Source organism: Podarcis vaucheri, assembly GCF_965113315.1.
Source record: "Podarcis vaucheri genome assembly, chromosome: 17".
Lineage (NCBI taxonomy): Eukaryota > Metazoa > Chordata > Lepidosauria > Squamata > Lacertidae > Podarcis > Podarcis vaucheri.
This window is the reverse complement of record NC_138755.1, coordinates 8,996,426-9,010,853: the sequence shown is the minus strand read 5'-3', so window position 1 is coordinate 9,010,853 and position 14,428 is coordinate 8,996,426. Positions and strand designations below refer to the sequence as shown.

General features: G+C 46.8%; 1 protein-coding gene across 2 annotated transcripts in view; it reads right to left on the bottom strand.

The window, feature by feature from the left end:
- LOC309522289 (retinol dehydrogenase 8-like) overlaps nucleotides 1–11,384 on the bottom strand; it is a 30,230-nt gene extending 18,846 nt beyond the window's left edge. The window contains exons 1-4 of one of the 2 annotated variants that reach the window (XM_082205540.1): nucleotides 11,098–11,384; nucleotides 6,265–6,369; nucleotides 4,726–4,887; nucleotides 1,932–2,111 (exon numbers count right to left, since the gene is read on the bottom strand). In XM_082205540.1, coding sequence (XP_082061666.1) covers nucleotides 1,932–2,111; nucleotides 4,726–4,887; nucleotides 6,265–6,361 — 439 coding nt within the window. In that variant the 5' untranslated portion in view covers nucleotides 6,362–6,369; nucleotides 11,098–11,384. The remainder of the gene's footprint in view (nucleotides 1–1,931; nucleotides 2,112–4,725; nucleotides 4,888–6,264; nucleotides 6,370–11,097) is intronic. The other variant, XM_082205539.1, reaches the window with a different exon arrangement.
- Between the last annotated feature and the right edge of the window lie 3,044 nt (nucleotides 11,385–14,428).

Genomic DNA, 14,428 nt, shown 5'->3' with positions numbered 1-14,428 from the left:
AACAGTTTCAGGTTAAGAACGGACCTCCAGAATGAATTAAGTACGTAACCTGAGGTACCACTGTACTGTTAGGCAGATGTTTGTATTCTCCTAAAGTGAAAGAGAGAGAACAGAAGGGTGGCAGGCCGGGCGTTATGGGGAATACCAGGCATTGGGAGACCTACTCCTCAATGAGAAAGGAAAGAAATTAAGAAAGAGACCAACAAAACACAAGGAAAAGTGCAGGTATAAACAAGAAGAAGAAGATCTGCAGAAGGGACATGGAAGAGACTTAAGAGCCTTGGACATAAGATCACCAGGTTGATGGACTGGATGGGATGGACAGTAAGGACTGACATGACCCGAGACCAGGAAGAAGAGACGTTGGATGAAGATTGGAAGAAAATTTATAAAGAAAATTTTTTATTTAGGGAATTAGCCTAAAATTAATTATTAGGGAAAATGTTGGAATGAAACTATATGGCTTTAGTAGAAATGATGTAAGGAGTCATGTATAAATGAGTATTAAGTTTCAAGCTCTAAGGTATTTTACGATAAGATAAGGTTAAATAAATCAAGGCAATTTGAATAACAGAATATGGGGAAAGATGGACAGGATTTGCTGAGTTAATTAATAGGTTAAATTGTTAAGATAAATTATTCAATAAAAATTGAGAAAGATGGAAAGAATTTGCTGAAATAACTAATTAAACTAGAATACAAAAAGGGAGGTGTGAGGAGGTCAATGAAACAAGCAAATGGAAGTTAAAGATATGAAATATGGGATTTGTGTTTTTTCTTTTTTCTTTTTGTTGTATTGTTGTATTGGTTTTTATGTTTTATTTTGTTTTTCTTCTTTTTTATGTATTGTAGTGTTGTTTCCTATTTTTTCTTCTTTTCTGTAATCCTAAACTTTTAATAAATATTATTTTTAAAAAAACTGTAGGAAATTAATGAATTTATTATGGTCACAGACCAGAAATACGGACATATACGGCAATAGAGAACATGTATACATACATGTATTATTATTATTATTATTATTATTATTATTATTATTATTATTATTATTGCACCCCACCCATCTGGCTGGGTTTCCCCAGCCACTCTGGGTGGCTCACAGCATATATCAGAACATACTAAAACATCAAACATTAAAGCTTCCCTAAACAGGGCTGCCTTCAGATGTCTTCTAAAGGTCAGATAGTTGTTTATTTCCTTGACATCTGATGGGAGGGCGTTCTACAGGATGGGTGCCACTACCGAGAAGGCCCTCTGCCTGGTTCCCTGTAACCTCGCTTCTCACAGTGAGGAAACCAGCAGAAGACCCTCAGGGAAGGACCTCAGGTGTCCGGGCTGAACGGGCACTATAAGCTAGTGCACGGTAAATAATACAGATATAAAACAATTAAAATATGTAGGTTAAGACCTTAGCTGCTAATTTAAAATATGCATATTAGATTCATTCAGAGCTCGTCTCTTTAGTTTTATAGCAGCACCACAGAATGTGGCCATCTCTGGTTCTATGACCTCTATTAGATATTTTAATTAGTGGTCACCTGATCTGCTTGGGGTTCATTGCATAATTGGAGTGATAAATATCGAAGTAGGGAGAGATCGGAGGAAAGGCCAAGGAGCAGTTGACAGACCATGTGCTTTGTCCGCAGAAGGTTCCAGGTATATTCATCCTGGCAACACCATAAAAAAATCAAGGGGACTGGGAAAGACCCAAGAGCCACTCTCAGTCAGAGCAGACAAGTGTCTTATGTTCCAAAAGGGAGAAATGAACTCTTATTTAGAAGGCTTTGGAAATAGAAGGAATCTACTGCTACCCTGTGTCTCCCTTCCTCCAGAGCTCACCTCACCATCATCCTGTTGGTCAAACAACATTTGCTACCCAAATGCTCCGCATTAGAGTCACCCCCCCAGCCCACCTTCTGGCTGAGCCTCACCTTGCAAGCCCAGGACGCTGCTCATCACGACAACATGTCCCTGTCGGCGGCGCTTCATGCCAGGGAAGACTTCTTGAATAAGGCGCACCAAGCCAAAGAAATTGGTATCAAAGAGCTGCTGCATTGAGGCCATGCTCTGGCTTTCGACTGGTCCAATCATGCCTAAACCAGCGTTGTTCACTGCAAGGGGAAGAAGTCAGTTAGCAATAGAGAACAGGGCAAAGTGGTGCTTTTCAAAGATGATTGTTATAATAAATAATAATAATAAATTATTATTTATACCCCGCCCATCTGGTTGTGTTTCCCCAGCCACTCAGGGCGGCTCCCAAGAGAATATTAAAAACACGATATACCATCAAACATAAAAAACTTCCCTAAACAGGCCTGCCTTCAGATGTCTTCTAAAAGTCAGATTGTTGTTTATTTCCTTGACATCTGATAGGAGGGTGTTCCACAGGGTGGGTGCTACCACCAAGAAGGCCCTCTGCCTCATTCCCTTTAACCTCACTTCTTGCATTGAGGAAACCGCCAGAAGGCCCTCGGCGCTGGACTTCAGTGTCTGGGCTGAACGATGGAGGTGGAGATGCTCCTTCAGGTATACAGTGGTACCTCGGGTTAAGTACTTAATTTGTTCCGGAGGTCTGTTCTTAACCTGAAACCGTTCTTAACCTGAAGACCACTTTAGCTACTGGGGTCCCCTGCTACTGCCTCGCCGCCGGAGCCCGATTTCTGTTCTCATCCTGAAGCAAAGTTCTTACCCCGAGGTAATATTTCTGGGTTATCGGAGTCTGTAACCTGAAGCGTATGTAACCCGAGGTACCACTGTACTGGGCCGAGGATATCCTTGCTGGAGGTGTCTTCCATCAGTGGAGATAATGAAAGGATGGCATTCATTCTGCCACTTACCTTCCACCAGCCTCTAGATACTGTGCCGCTGGATACCTGGTTAGCAACCAGTTGCTCCTTGAAGAGCTAATGTCCCCCAGTTTGAGCTACAAGGCTCCTGCTGAAACACACCACTTCCAGCTGAGAATTCCTGTGACCGTCTGGGCCTGTTGCAATGTTGCGCTCATGGGGTTTATGCTCATGGGCTTGCCTGCTTCACCGTGAGCACAGATTACATCTTGCCCCATCCGCATTCAACCTGCTTGTGAAGGCTTTCACAATGGGGTGGAGCCCCACAACCTGTACGTTTAATGAAGCGCTCATGCAAGTGTTTTTTGCATGAGGAAAAAAAGGCACCCTGGATTGCTTCAGCTCCAGACTGTGCCTGCCAAATGAGCCGTGAGAATTGGCGTAATCTCTGCTCCGTACAGTGGTTTAATGAAGTGGCTTAATCCACAGTGGACAATATGAGATACTTGTGGGGTCCAAGTCCAATCCAGAGCGAGGATGACAATTTAGCCATGGCCGGCTGGGCCCAGCATTACACAGGCCTGTCTGTGCTGAAACAAAATCACAATTGTATAGCCTAACAGGTCTTGCTAGAATACAGACACTGCCCACTTCGAAGCAGGAGGCAGCTACCTGTAGTCTGTTACACAGGCATTTATTACAGCACACTGACCAATAAGAGAAAACGCAAAGTGTAAAATACAAAACCAAGGCATCAAGAAAACCAAATTATAAAGAATGAAAAGGTAAGGTCAAACGGTCATAGTAGATCCAAGAGACAACGACATTCATCACCTCAGAAATAAATTTACTGAGAAGATACTTAAAATAATTTCTAGATACCAACCAGGAATCAATCTCATTAAAAAAAATGCATAATGATTCTCTGATAACATGATTTAGAAAAAGAACACACAGGAGATCTTTCCCACCTCACAGGATTTATATCTAGCTATAAAACAAACTTTTAAGAGATTCGCCATCTATTCTCTTTGAAAGCCAAATGTTCAAATGGCCCAATAAAACAGCTCTACTGTATTTAGGTCTTGATGAAGCATTCACATAAAGGCGTATAATTGTTAAAAGCAGACCAAGTCATGCTTAAACAGCATGGCTTACGTGGTCCGCTAGCTAATGCATGTAGCTGCCACACTCTCATATCCTTTATTCTCTGTTTACCCAAAGATTTGGCTTGCTCTACTTCCAGTGTCAGCAGATAAGAGGAGAAAAGCCAACAATGTAATTTCTCCCCATTAAGCTCACTTTTCCACAAAGGCCAAGAGAGTTAACCAGAACCTGATGTGCCAAAGACCTGAAGGAGGCAAAGGAGCAAATTTGGAGCTAATAAATAACAAAACTTGTCCATGCCGCGCTACTTAATGAGGTAAGACCAGCTTCTAAATTAAGAATATCAATATCAACACATTTAGGTAGGTAAAAGGTAAAGGTAAAGGACCTCTGGCCGTTTAGGTCCAGTCAAAGACGATTATGGGGTTGCGATGCTCATCTCACTTTTAGGCCGAGGTAGCCGGCATTTGATCACAGACAGCTTTCCGGGTCAATTGGCCAGCATGACTAAACTGTTTCTGGCGCAACAGAACACCATGATGGAAACCAGAGCGCACGGAAATGCCTTTTACTTCTCGCTGCAGTGGTACCTATTTATCTACTTGCACTGGCGTGCTTTCAAACCGCTAGGTTGGCAGGAGCTGGGACAGAGCAACGGGAGCTCACCCCGTCACGGGGATTCTAACCACCGACCTTCCAATCGGCAAGCCCAAGAGGCTCAGTGGTTTAGACCACAGCACCACCCACAATTAGGTGCGCCTCTAAGGGTTGAATTCCTTCTTTAAAAAGTCCTCAAACCAATACTGAGGCTGCAGGGGAACAGTTTTCCTACCAAGCACATCCACCCTGCGCTGGGGGATGGTGTCCACACAGCGTCGGATCGATTCCTCGCTGGTCACATCCATCTCCTTGATTTCCAGAGTCTTCTCCAGCACAGGCCCTGCATGCTTCACCAGTTCTTGATTCTTCTCCAAATTCCTCATGGTGGCAATAACTAGGGAGCGAGGGGAAAGAGTTACATGACACCACTGGGATATTGAGGGTGAGGGGTGAGTTCTTTCAGAAATACTCAAGGCTGTGGGGTTTGGCAGGGGGCATGCACCAACTAGAGTTAGTACTCCAAGATACTCCTTTGTTAGGGAAGGCAATCTAACAATGCTCAAAGGTGTTCAGAATACCAAACAATAACTGTAGCATCCAAGGCCATGTTCCACTTCAGGCTGCAGGTGCAAGACTGAATGCTTAATGTCTCCACAAACGTGGAAGGGGCAGAAGCCAGAGACCTGCACACATGAGTTTTCCTCACTGCATATAGGAAAACTACAGCATTTTTCGCTCTATAGGACACACTCCCCCCCCTCCAAAAATGAAGGGTAAATGTTTGTGTATCCTATGGAGCGAATGCAGGCTCCTTGGCTTCAGCGAAAGCAATGCGAAGCCTCCAAAGCGCAGAGGGAGCGCTCCCTCCACGTTCCGGAGGCTACGCGTTGCTTTCACTGAAGCCTAAAGAGCAAGAGGGGTTGGTGCGCACCGACCCCTCTCACTCTCCAGGCTTCAGGGATAGCCGCCTGAAGCCTTTGGAGCGCAGCGGGACCTCGCGCTGCGCTCCAAAGGCTTCAGGTTCCTTTTGCTGAAGCCGGGAGAGCAAGACTCTCCTGGCTTCAGCGAAAGGAACCCGAAGCCTTTGGAGCGCACGCGAGGTCCTGCTGCACTCCAAAGGCTTCAGGTAGCTATCCCTGAAGCCTTTGGAGCGCAGCGGCACCTCACGCTGCGCTCCAAAGGCTTCGGGGTTAGCAGCGCAAAGCCTCCGCAGGGCAGCGGTGTGAAGGCACCCCACTGCCCTGCGGAGGCTTGAAAGGCTGTCCCCGAAGCCAGAACAGAGGCACGGAGCGCTGCGCAGCATCTCGCTGTTCTAGCTTGGGGATGCCGGGGCTTTATGGGGAAACCCCGGGCTTCCCCCTTCAGCCCTGACACTGATTTGATTCAGAATATTTTTTACTTGTTTTCCTCCTCTAAAAACTAGGTGCGTCCTTTGCTCGGGTGCATCCTATAGAGCGAAAAATCTGGTAACTTGTCAGGAAGAAAACAAGACTAGGACTTGACAGGGAAATGGCTTTTTAACCCACCCGCTTTATATACCCTTACACCAGTGCCAAAGTTTTGCATGTTTAAACTGCAGTTGCCTCGGAGACATCCACACCTCAGTGTAGAACCTGAAAAGCACCTCTGGGTGCACAGCCTGGCAGGGACTGAATGCAGCAGTAGACTCAGGAATGAAGAACGGGATCCATTGCTCTGATTCTTCCAAGGAGCTGCACTGTTCCCTCCCCGCTCCCTACCAACTGGTCCCTGGATCCAGGCAGCTCCTCACCTCGGAATCGCTTCAGCTCGTCTCTGGCCAGACGCACTGCCAGGGCGAGGCCAATGCCGGAAGAGCAGCCTGTCACGAGTACATTTCGAACGGCCATCTTACTGCCTGCGGAAGGGAGAGGAGAAAATCAGAGGAAATCCTGAGGAAGTGCGGGGAGAACCATGGTATACGGTTCAAAGGATGCTAGGATTGGATCTCTTCACTCTGACCGTTTCTGGAAGCTCGGTGGTGGTCAAGCTGTTGCAACTCAAATGCCGCCTCTGCCAGGAATGTTTTAAGTGCTCTGAACACTTAAAAAACAAGTCCGTGCTAAGCATTATTGTGGGCTGGGCTGGAAGCAATACAGGTCTGATGACGTGCCAGCCACAGTCTTACCTACACCACCAAATATTGGACCACGGGATAGAAAGGAAATCACAACACTTGTGACTAGGTGAAAAGACGAGAGAGTAACTTTTATGTTTCTGGTGTCAATGACTGGCTCAAGGTCATTCCCCCTAAAACAGGGGAAGCCAACACAGTGCCCTTCAGCTGTTGCTGGATTATATACTATCCAGGATTTGACAGGGAGATATTTGAGTAAGAGAGACAATGTTTTCTCCCCCTTAACCCCCCTAAACTTGTTTTCAAGACGCCTTGCAAAGCCACAGAACCCTGTGTAATAGATATTACAATGAAAATTGGTACATACATTTAGGGCACGATACAGTCATTCCTCATGTTACGTCCGCTTCATGTTACATTCTTTCAGGTTACGTCCCGTGGTGACCCGGAAGTACCAGAAAGGGTTACTTCCGGGTTTTGCCGCTCGCGCATGCGCAAAAGCGCAAAATGACATCACGCGCATGCGCAGAAGCAGCAAATTGCAACCCGCACGTGCGTAGACGCACCGCTGTAGGTTGCATTCCTTTCATGTTGTGAACGGGCCTCCAGAACAGATCCCGTTCGCAACCAGAGGTACCACTGTAATCCTTTAAGGCTTCAAACACTAACTCCCTCCCCACACCCATTTTATGTAGCAGAAAGGCGTGCGAAATATATTGCAGTTCGGTATCTGAATTACTTATTATTTATTAAATTTATACACAGCCCTTCACCTCAAGATCACAAGGCGGTTTACAATATTAAAAACACAAAAACGCTTAGCGTCACAACAAACGGAAACAATAACCCCTGCTCCCGCCCCCAATTTAAAGGGCCATAGATTGTTTAATTTGCCAAAGGCCTGGGAGAAGAGCATTGCTTTTGCTGGCACATAAAGATATGTGATGAAGGCGCCAGGTGAGCCTTCCAGGGGAGAGTGTTCTACAAGCAGGGATCCACACAGAAAAAGAGGCCCCGCAAACAAGGTGCTTTAAATAGGTACGCTGCACATTTTCCCGAAAGGAAGCCCCACTGAGCAAAGTGTGACTTCCAAGTTATCCTAAATAATGCTGGAGCTGTTTACCGCAAACAGTTCTGAGTCTACTGTCACTAGGTACCACTTTCTGCACCAAACTGGGAATGGGTGGCCAGTAGTCATAACCCTTGCTCTGTTTGATTTGCCAGCAGAGCAGCCTGGGCAGAACCAGGGAGAGAAACTGGTAACTTTTGACACCCCCAGAGACACACTTTCCACCGCTGGTGGATTAAGGGTGTAGAAGCCAGAGCACATCACCTCTCTTCCCGTTTTACCCTATTAACATAACCAATAGATTCCTCCTCTGCTTGTGAGCCTCTTCTCTCCTTCTTCATAGTGGAAATCAGATTATTACTCTAACATTATTTCAGAGAGCTCTATAATCTATTTACAAACGGTGTGCATTGCTCTTATGCCTGTATTCCGTACAGCATAAAAGACAAGTGCTGAACTAGACCAAACTCAGCTTTGGGTCGTCCCTGGAGCCTGCATCTCAATCCACCCAGTCTGGCTGCTCCTTCGTCACCCTTACCCGGTCCATTTTTCCACCACTCTCTCTATCCTCGTGGTGCACATTTTCAGCTGGGATTATTAATGCTGTATTTAAACAGTACCCCTTAAATAAGAAAACAGGGGGCTATTATATACTTTACATGCTGAGTCAAGAGTTCCAAGGCCTAAAATGCTGCTGTGACTTGTTCAAGCTCCCACATGGAGTTTCAGACTAACCTGAGATGGGTCTGAGCTAGTTTTCCATTGCAGATCGGGTCAGTGGTCATCGGAAATACCTCCAGTGTGCTTTAGCTGCCTGTACCGGTGACATGCAGCATATGGTGTGCTGTTACCACTCAAGACACATTCCCCTGCTTCATCCTTCAGCATTACAGAAGAGGGTTTGGAAATAAAGCTGCCACAACAAGGATCAGGACTGGTCTCTTTGCACACAGCCTGGTTCAACAGGTGAGGCTTGCTGGGTAGGAGGAGCCTGTGTGGTCTTCTCCAATCTAGCTGGGTACCACGGGGTCTTTTCCACAGGACCTCCTGATGTGATTGTCCTTCAGATACCTGCTGGACTACAATTCACATCATACCTAACCACTGGTCAAGCTTTATGAGGAACAGTTGAGGGAGCTGGGTATTGTTTAGCCTAGAGAAGACGAGAGCTGTATGATAGCCATCTTCAAATATCTGAAGGGCTGTCACACAGAAGGTGGAACAAGCTTAGTTTTCTGCTGCTCCATAGACCCAAACCAATGGATTCAAATTGCAAGAATCATATAGAATAAGAGGGTAAGAGCTGTTTGACAGTGGAATAATCTCCCTGGGAAGGTGGTGCACTCTCCTTCGTTGAGAGCTTTTTAAAGAGAAGAAGAGTTTGGCTCTGATATCCCACTTTTTCACTACCCTAAGGAGTCTCAAAGGAGCTAACAATCTCCTTTTCCCTTCCTCCCCCACAAAAAAACACTCTGTGAGGTGAGTGAGGCTGACAGACTTCAGAGAAGTGTGACTAGCCCAAGGTCACCCAGCAGCTGCATGTGGAGGAGCAGGGAAGCGAACCCGGTTCACCAGATTATGAGTCCACTGCTCTTAACCACTACACCACACTGGCTCTTTAAACAGAGATTGCATGGCCACCTGCCAGGGATTCTTTAGCAGTGATTCCTGCACTGCAGGGGGTTGGACTAGATGACCCATGGGGTCCTTTCCAACCCTGCAGTTCTATTCTTTGAATCTATGAGATCTGGGCAAAAACAAGATGCTAAGGCACGAGTGTTCAGGGGAGAAACAGTACCCAGCAAACAGAAGTGTATGATGAGGGGTGGTCCAAGACTGCATTTGGGTTACAAAACCCTCCCTGCCCTTCCCAGGTGCATATCTGTTGGTGTATGTATTGCAAAGAAGAAGAAAAAGGCTTTGCGTCATCATGCCTTAGAGCTACTTGTACAAAACAAAGCCTTGGCCTGGAGAAAATGTGGAGGCATCTCGATGTCCCTTGAGACAGCCCAAATTATATTCAGGATTGCTAACTCACAATTCCTTAATTACACGGGAATCAACTGCTGTGGATATGCCATCTGTGGCGATTCAAAGCTTGGATGTAGGAGTACACAACCTAAGATTCACATTCTTTATAATTTGAATGAATATAGGCTTTATTTACAGCCCATTGACCGTCAGTAGAAAGCTACAGAACACGAAATACATAAGATTGTTAAAAGGAGGGAGAGACCCGGGTAAGCAATTGATTGGGGCTTGTCTGAAGGACATTGAAATATTTAGAAATTTTGCAACTTGCTTAGCAATTTAAAGCAAAACATGAGTTCTCCAATAAAATGGTCAACAGAGACTCGGAAGACTGTCCTTGCAAAACATGCCCACAAAAAGTGGCCTGGACTGTGGCACTTTGTAGGCTCCTGGTGGTACAGATATATCAATGCTTATTTTGGACACCCACCCACACTTTATTAATACTGGTAATTACTGGCATGGGTAGCATGTTGAAGAGTGACTTGTCCCCCCAAAGAAACGCTAGCTAGAGCACTGTAGGGGATGGTCTCCCAGTGTTGATGTGGGTGCATCATGCGGGGTGCCCTGTTTACTTGGGAGTAAAAAAAATATCCAGACCCTTATTCCAAAGTGCAGCATGGAGGTGCACTGTTCAAAGTGTGTGCCACGAGTTAGGGATCATGCAATGAGGAGTCTCCCAGCCACAGGATGCATGGTGTGATGTAGCCCAAAACTTATTTTGGGGTGCAGCAGCACAAAAGCTTAAGATCCCCTCTCAAGCAGCTCATGCATCCCTGTCTAGAAGGGACCCCAGCAGTCTATGAAAGTTCACGCCGGAATAAACGGAAAGGTGCCGCATTGCCCTTTGTTCTTTTCGTTGCTACCCGTCTGTGGAAACTGTGTAGGCAGATAAGCGAGTGGAAATCGGAAACCGGCCTCGGCCTGCCTCGTTCTCCAGGGGCTCCTGTGCAGCTACAGGTTCTCTATTCCAGGCCCGGGCAAGGAGAGTGATGGGGAAAGCTCCTTGCAAACAGCAGCTCGGAAGACACCGGAGGAGCCCCGCCACCTGGCAACCCAGCGCCGCGCCAGCCAGCCGGCGAGCAGCAGGCGGCGGCAGGGCGATTACTGGCCACGTCATGGGGGATTACAGGGTGTCCTCACCGAGCGGAAAAGGCCGAGGAAAAAAAGGTGGGGGGGGGGACCTTCCAGCCTAGCGGTCACCCCGGATAAATCCACGCCGGGGCGCGGACGCAACAGCCGCAAGCTCTTTATCTGCTACCTCTCCAAGGCGCGCACGCAGCCCGGGGCTATGCAAGCCACAGCCGGCTGCAGCCCGGCTGTGCCTTGGAGAAAGCGGGGGGCACCTCCTGGCTGGGAGATTTCCTGCGCCATGCTGCTGCCCACCCCGCCGCCGGGCACCGACCTACCTCTCGCGCCCCTCTTTACGCACGATCCCTCGTTGAGAAAGGTGAGGAGAGAGACACAACAACAAAAAATATGACCCCAGCGCCCACCTCTCCAAAAGCGCAGAAGCGGGCGCTCGCCCGCGCACCAGCCAAGCCTCTCGCCTCCGGAGTCAGCCGCCCCTCGCGCACTTCCCCAAATTCAGCCTCAAGCCCGGCGATCGAAGGACAAGCGAGCCCGCCCCGAGCCGGAGGACGCCGGGCGTTGTAGTCCCGTCCTCCCCGGCGAGGTCCGGCTCCTCCTTCTCCTCCTCCCCACTGTCGCCGCCCCGCCTTCCCCGGGCGAGGAAAGGGAGGCTGCGCCGGGCTCGGAGCGCAGCCTGTTGGTAACTTAGGAAGGCGATTAGAGAGCGAAATCGCGGAGGAGGAGCGGACGAGCCCGAGAGCTCCGCGGATGCTGCGCGCCTAGGGGCAGCTGCGCACCAGAGAGGGGCGCTATAGGCTTCATGACTTGCTTGGGCGGGTTCCCGGATTATTTGGTTGGCGCTGGGGAAACAGGATCCTGCGCTAGCTTCTTGTTGTTATATTTAACAACAACAACAACAGTTTCATTAATTAAATGTATATTGTCTCCCTGCTTATTTAACTTATATGCAGAATTCATCATGCGAAAGGCTGGGCTGGATGAATCCCAAACCGGAATTAAGATTGCCGGAAGAAATATCAACAACCTCAGATATGCAGATGGCACAACCTTGATGGCAGAAAGTGTGGAGGAATTTTAATTTTAATGAGGGTGAAAGAGGAGAGCGCAAAATATGGTCTGAAGCTCAACATCAAAAAAACCAAGATCATGGCCACTGGGCCCATCACCTCCTGGCAAATAGAAGGGAAAGAAATGGAGGCAGTGAGAGATTTTACTTTCTTGGGCTCCATAATCACTGCAGATGGTGACAGCAGTCACGAAATTAAAAGACGCCTGCCTCTTGGGAGAAAAGCAATGACAAACCTAGACAGCATCTTAAAAAGCAGAGACATCACGTTGCCAACAAAGGTCCATATAGTTAAAGCTATGGTTTCTCCAGTAGTGATGTATGGAAGTGAGAGCTGAACCATAAAGAAGACTAATCGCCGAAGAATTGATGCTTTTGAATTATGATGCTGGAGGAGACTCTTGAGAGTCCCATGGACTGCAAGTAGATCAAACCTATCCATTCTGAAGGAAATCAGCCCTGAGTGCTCACTGGAAGGACAGATCCTGAAGCTGAGGCTCCAAGACTTTGGCCACCTCATGAGAAGAGAAGACTCCCTGGAAAAGACCCTGATGTTGGGAAAGATGGAGGGCACAAGGAGAAGGGGACGACAGAGGACAAGATGGTTGGACAATGTTCTCGAAGCTACCAACATGAGTTTGACCAAACTGCGGGAGGCAGTGGAAGACAGGAGTGCCTGGCGTGCTCTGGTCCATGGGGTCACAACAACAACAACAACACTGCTCTTCATCCGAGGATCACAGGGCGCCTAACAGTATAAAAACACAACAATGCATAGCACAATTGCAGACAAAACAATGCCCCCACCTCATTTTAAATGCCATAGATGTTTAATCAGAATGTTTTCACCTGGTGCCTAAAGGTGTATAATGAAGGTGCCAGTCAAACGTCCCTGGTGAGGGCATTCCACAAATGGAGCCACTGCAAAAAAGGTCCATTCTTGCGTTGCTGACCTCAGGACCTATGGTGGAAGAGACACAAGGAAAAGGTCCTTATCAGTTCATATGATATTATTTTTTACACCTTAATCTGGAGTAGGTATTTTGGTGATACATTTTGGTATGCCTTTTCTTAAGGTAGAGACAACTAGGAATGTGGCCTAGGGAGAGCTTGTGAGAGCCAGCTAGAAAGACCCACCCCTGCCTTAGAACCATTGTAAAAATGTCACTCATTTTTCCTCTTGTGCCTTTAAAAGGTTCCTCACAGGCAGGAACTGAACAGGTGCCGCTTTCCAGGGATAACAAAATTGTTATTGCTATTATTACGAAGATCATGGCCACTGGGCCCATCACCTCCTGGCAAATAGATGGGGAAGAAATGGAGGCAGTGAGAGATTTTACTTTCTTGGGCTCCATGATCACTGCAGATGGTGACAGCAGTTACGAAATTAAAAGACGCCTGCTCCTTGGGAGAAAGGCGATGGCAAACCTAGACAACATCTTAAAAAGCAGAGACATCACCTTGCCAACAAAGGTCCGTATAGTAAAAGCCATGGTTTTCCCAGTAGTGATGTATGGAAGTGAGAGCTGGACCATAAAGAAGGCTGATCGCCGAAGAATGGATGCTTTTGAATTATGGTGCTGGAGGAGACTCTTGAGAGTCCCATGGACTGCAAGAAGATCAAACCTCTCCATTCTGAAGGAAATCAGCCCTGAGTGCTCACTGGAAGGACAGATCGTGAAGCTGAGGCTCCAATACTTTGGCCACCTCATGAGAAGAGAGGACTCCCTGGAAAAGACCCTGATGTTGGGAAAGATGGAGGGCACAAGGAGAAGGGGACGACAGAGAATGAGATGGTTGGATGGTGTTCTTGAAGCTACTAGCATGAGTTTGATCAAACTGCGGGAGGCAGTGGAGGACAGAAGTGCCTGGCGTGCTCTGGTCCATGGGGTCACGAAGAGTCGGACACGACTAAACGACTAAACAACAACAACAACAACATTATTATCTTTCCTCCCAAAATAGCCCAGGGCAACAGACGCACAAGCAAAAATAATAATTTCAATGCAGATGCAGACTGGGAAAGTGTTCTACTTAAAAGATTTGTTATAATATGACTTTCTTGCTTTTGAGTCCTAATACTGCATCCACAACATCACTGAGTGTCCGTGGAGGTTCGTGCTGTGATAAGACTGCATTTAGGATTCATCTGAGGGTTCCAGAAACAAAAGATCAGGAGAAGGAAATGTGTCTTGTGAGCATGATATTCCACTGCTGCTAGTTGCAGATAGGTTCTAGTTCTGCAAAATAGGGGAATGCCTTTATTTAATTTATACACTGACTTTTCTCCAATGAGCTAAGGGCAGTTTACATGCCCCACCAATAATAATAATAATAACAATTTTTTTAAAAAAATAATTTTTATTGCTTTTCACAAACACAAAAGAATTAAACAATAATGACCAAGGAAAAAAGAACATAGAAAACAAAATAATAAATGAAACGATCTTTTAAAGTCTACATTTTACGTTATCTTATTTACAAAGCGCATATTAACGCCCTGACTTCCCTCCTCCCCCCATCAGTTTTCTTAATTCGAATCTTCTCCTGCAGATTGTTATACCCCTTCTATATACATCATA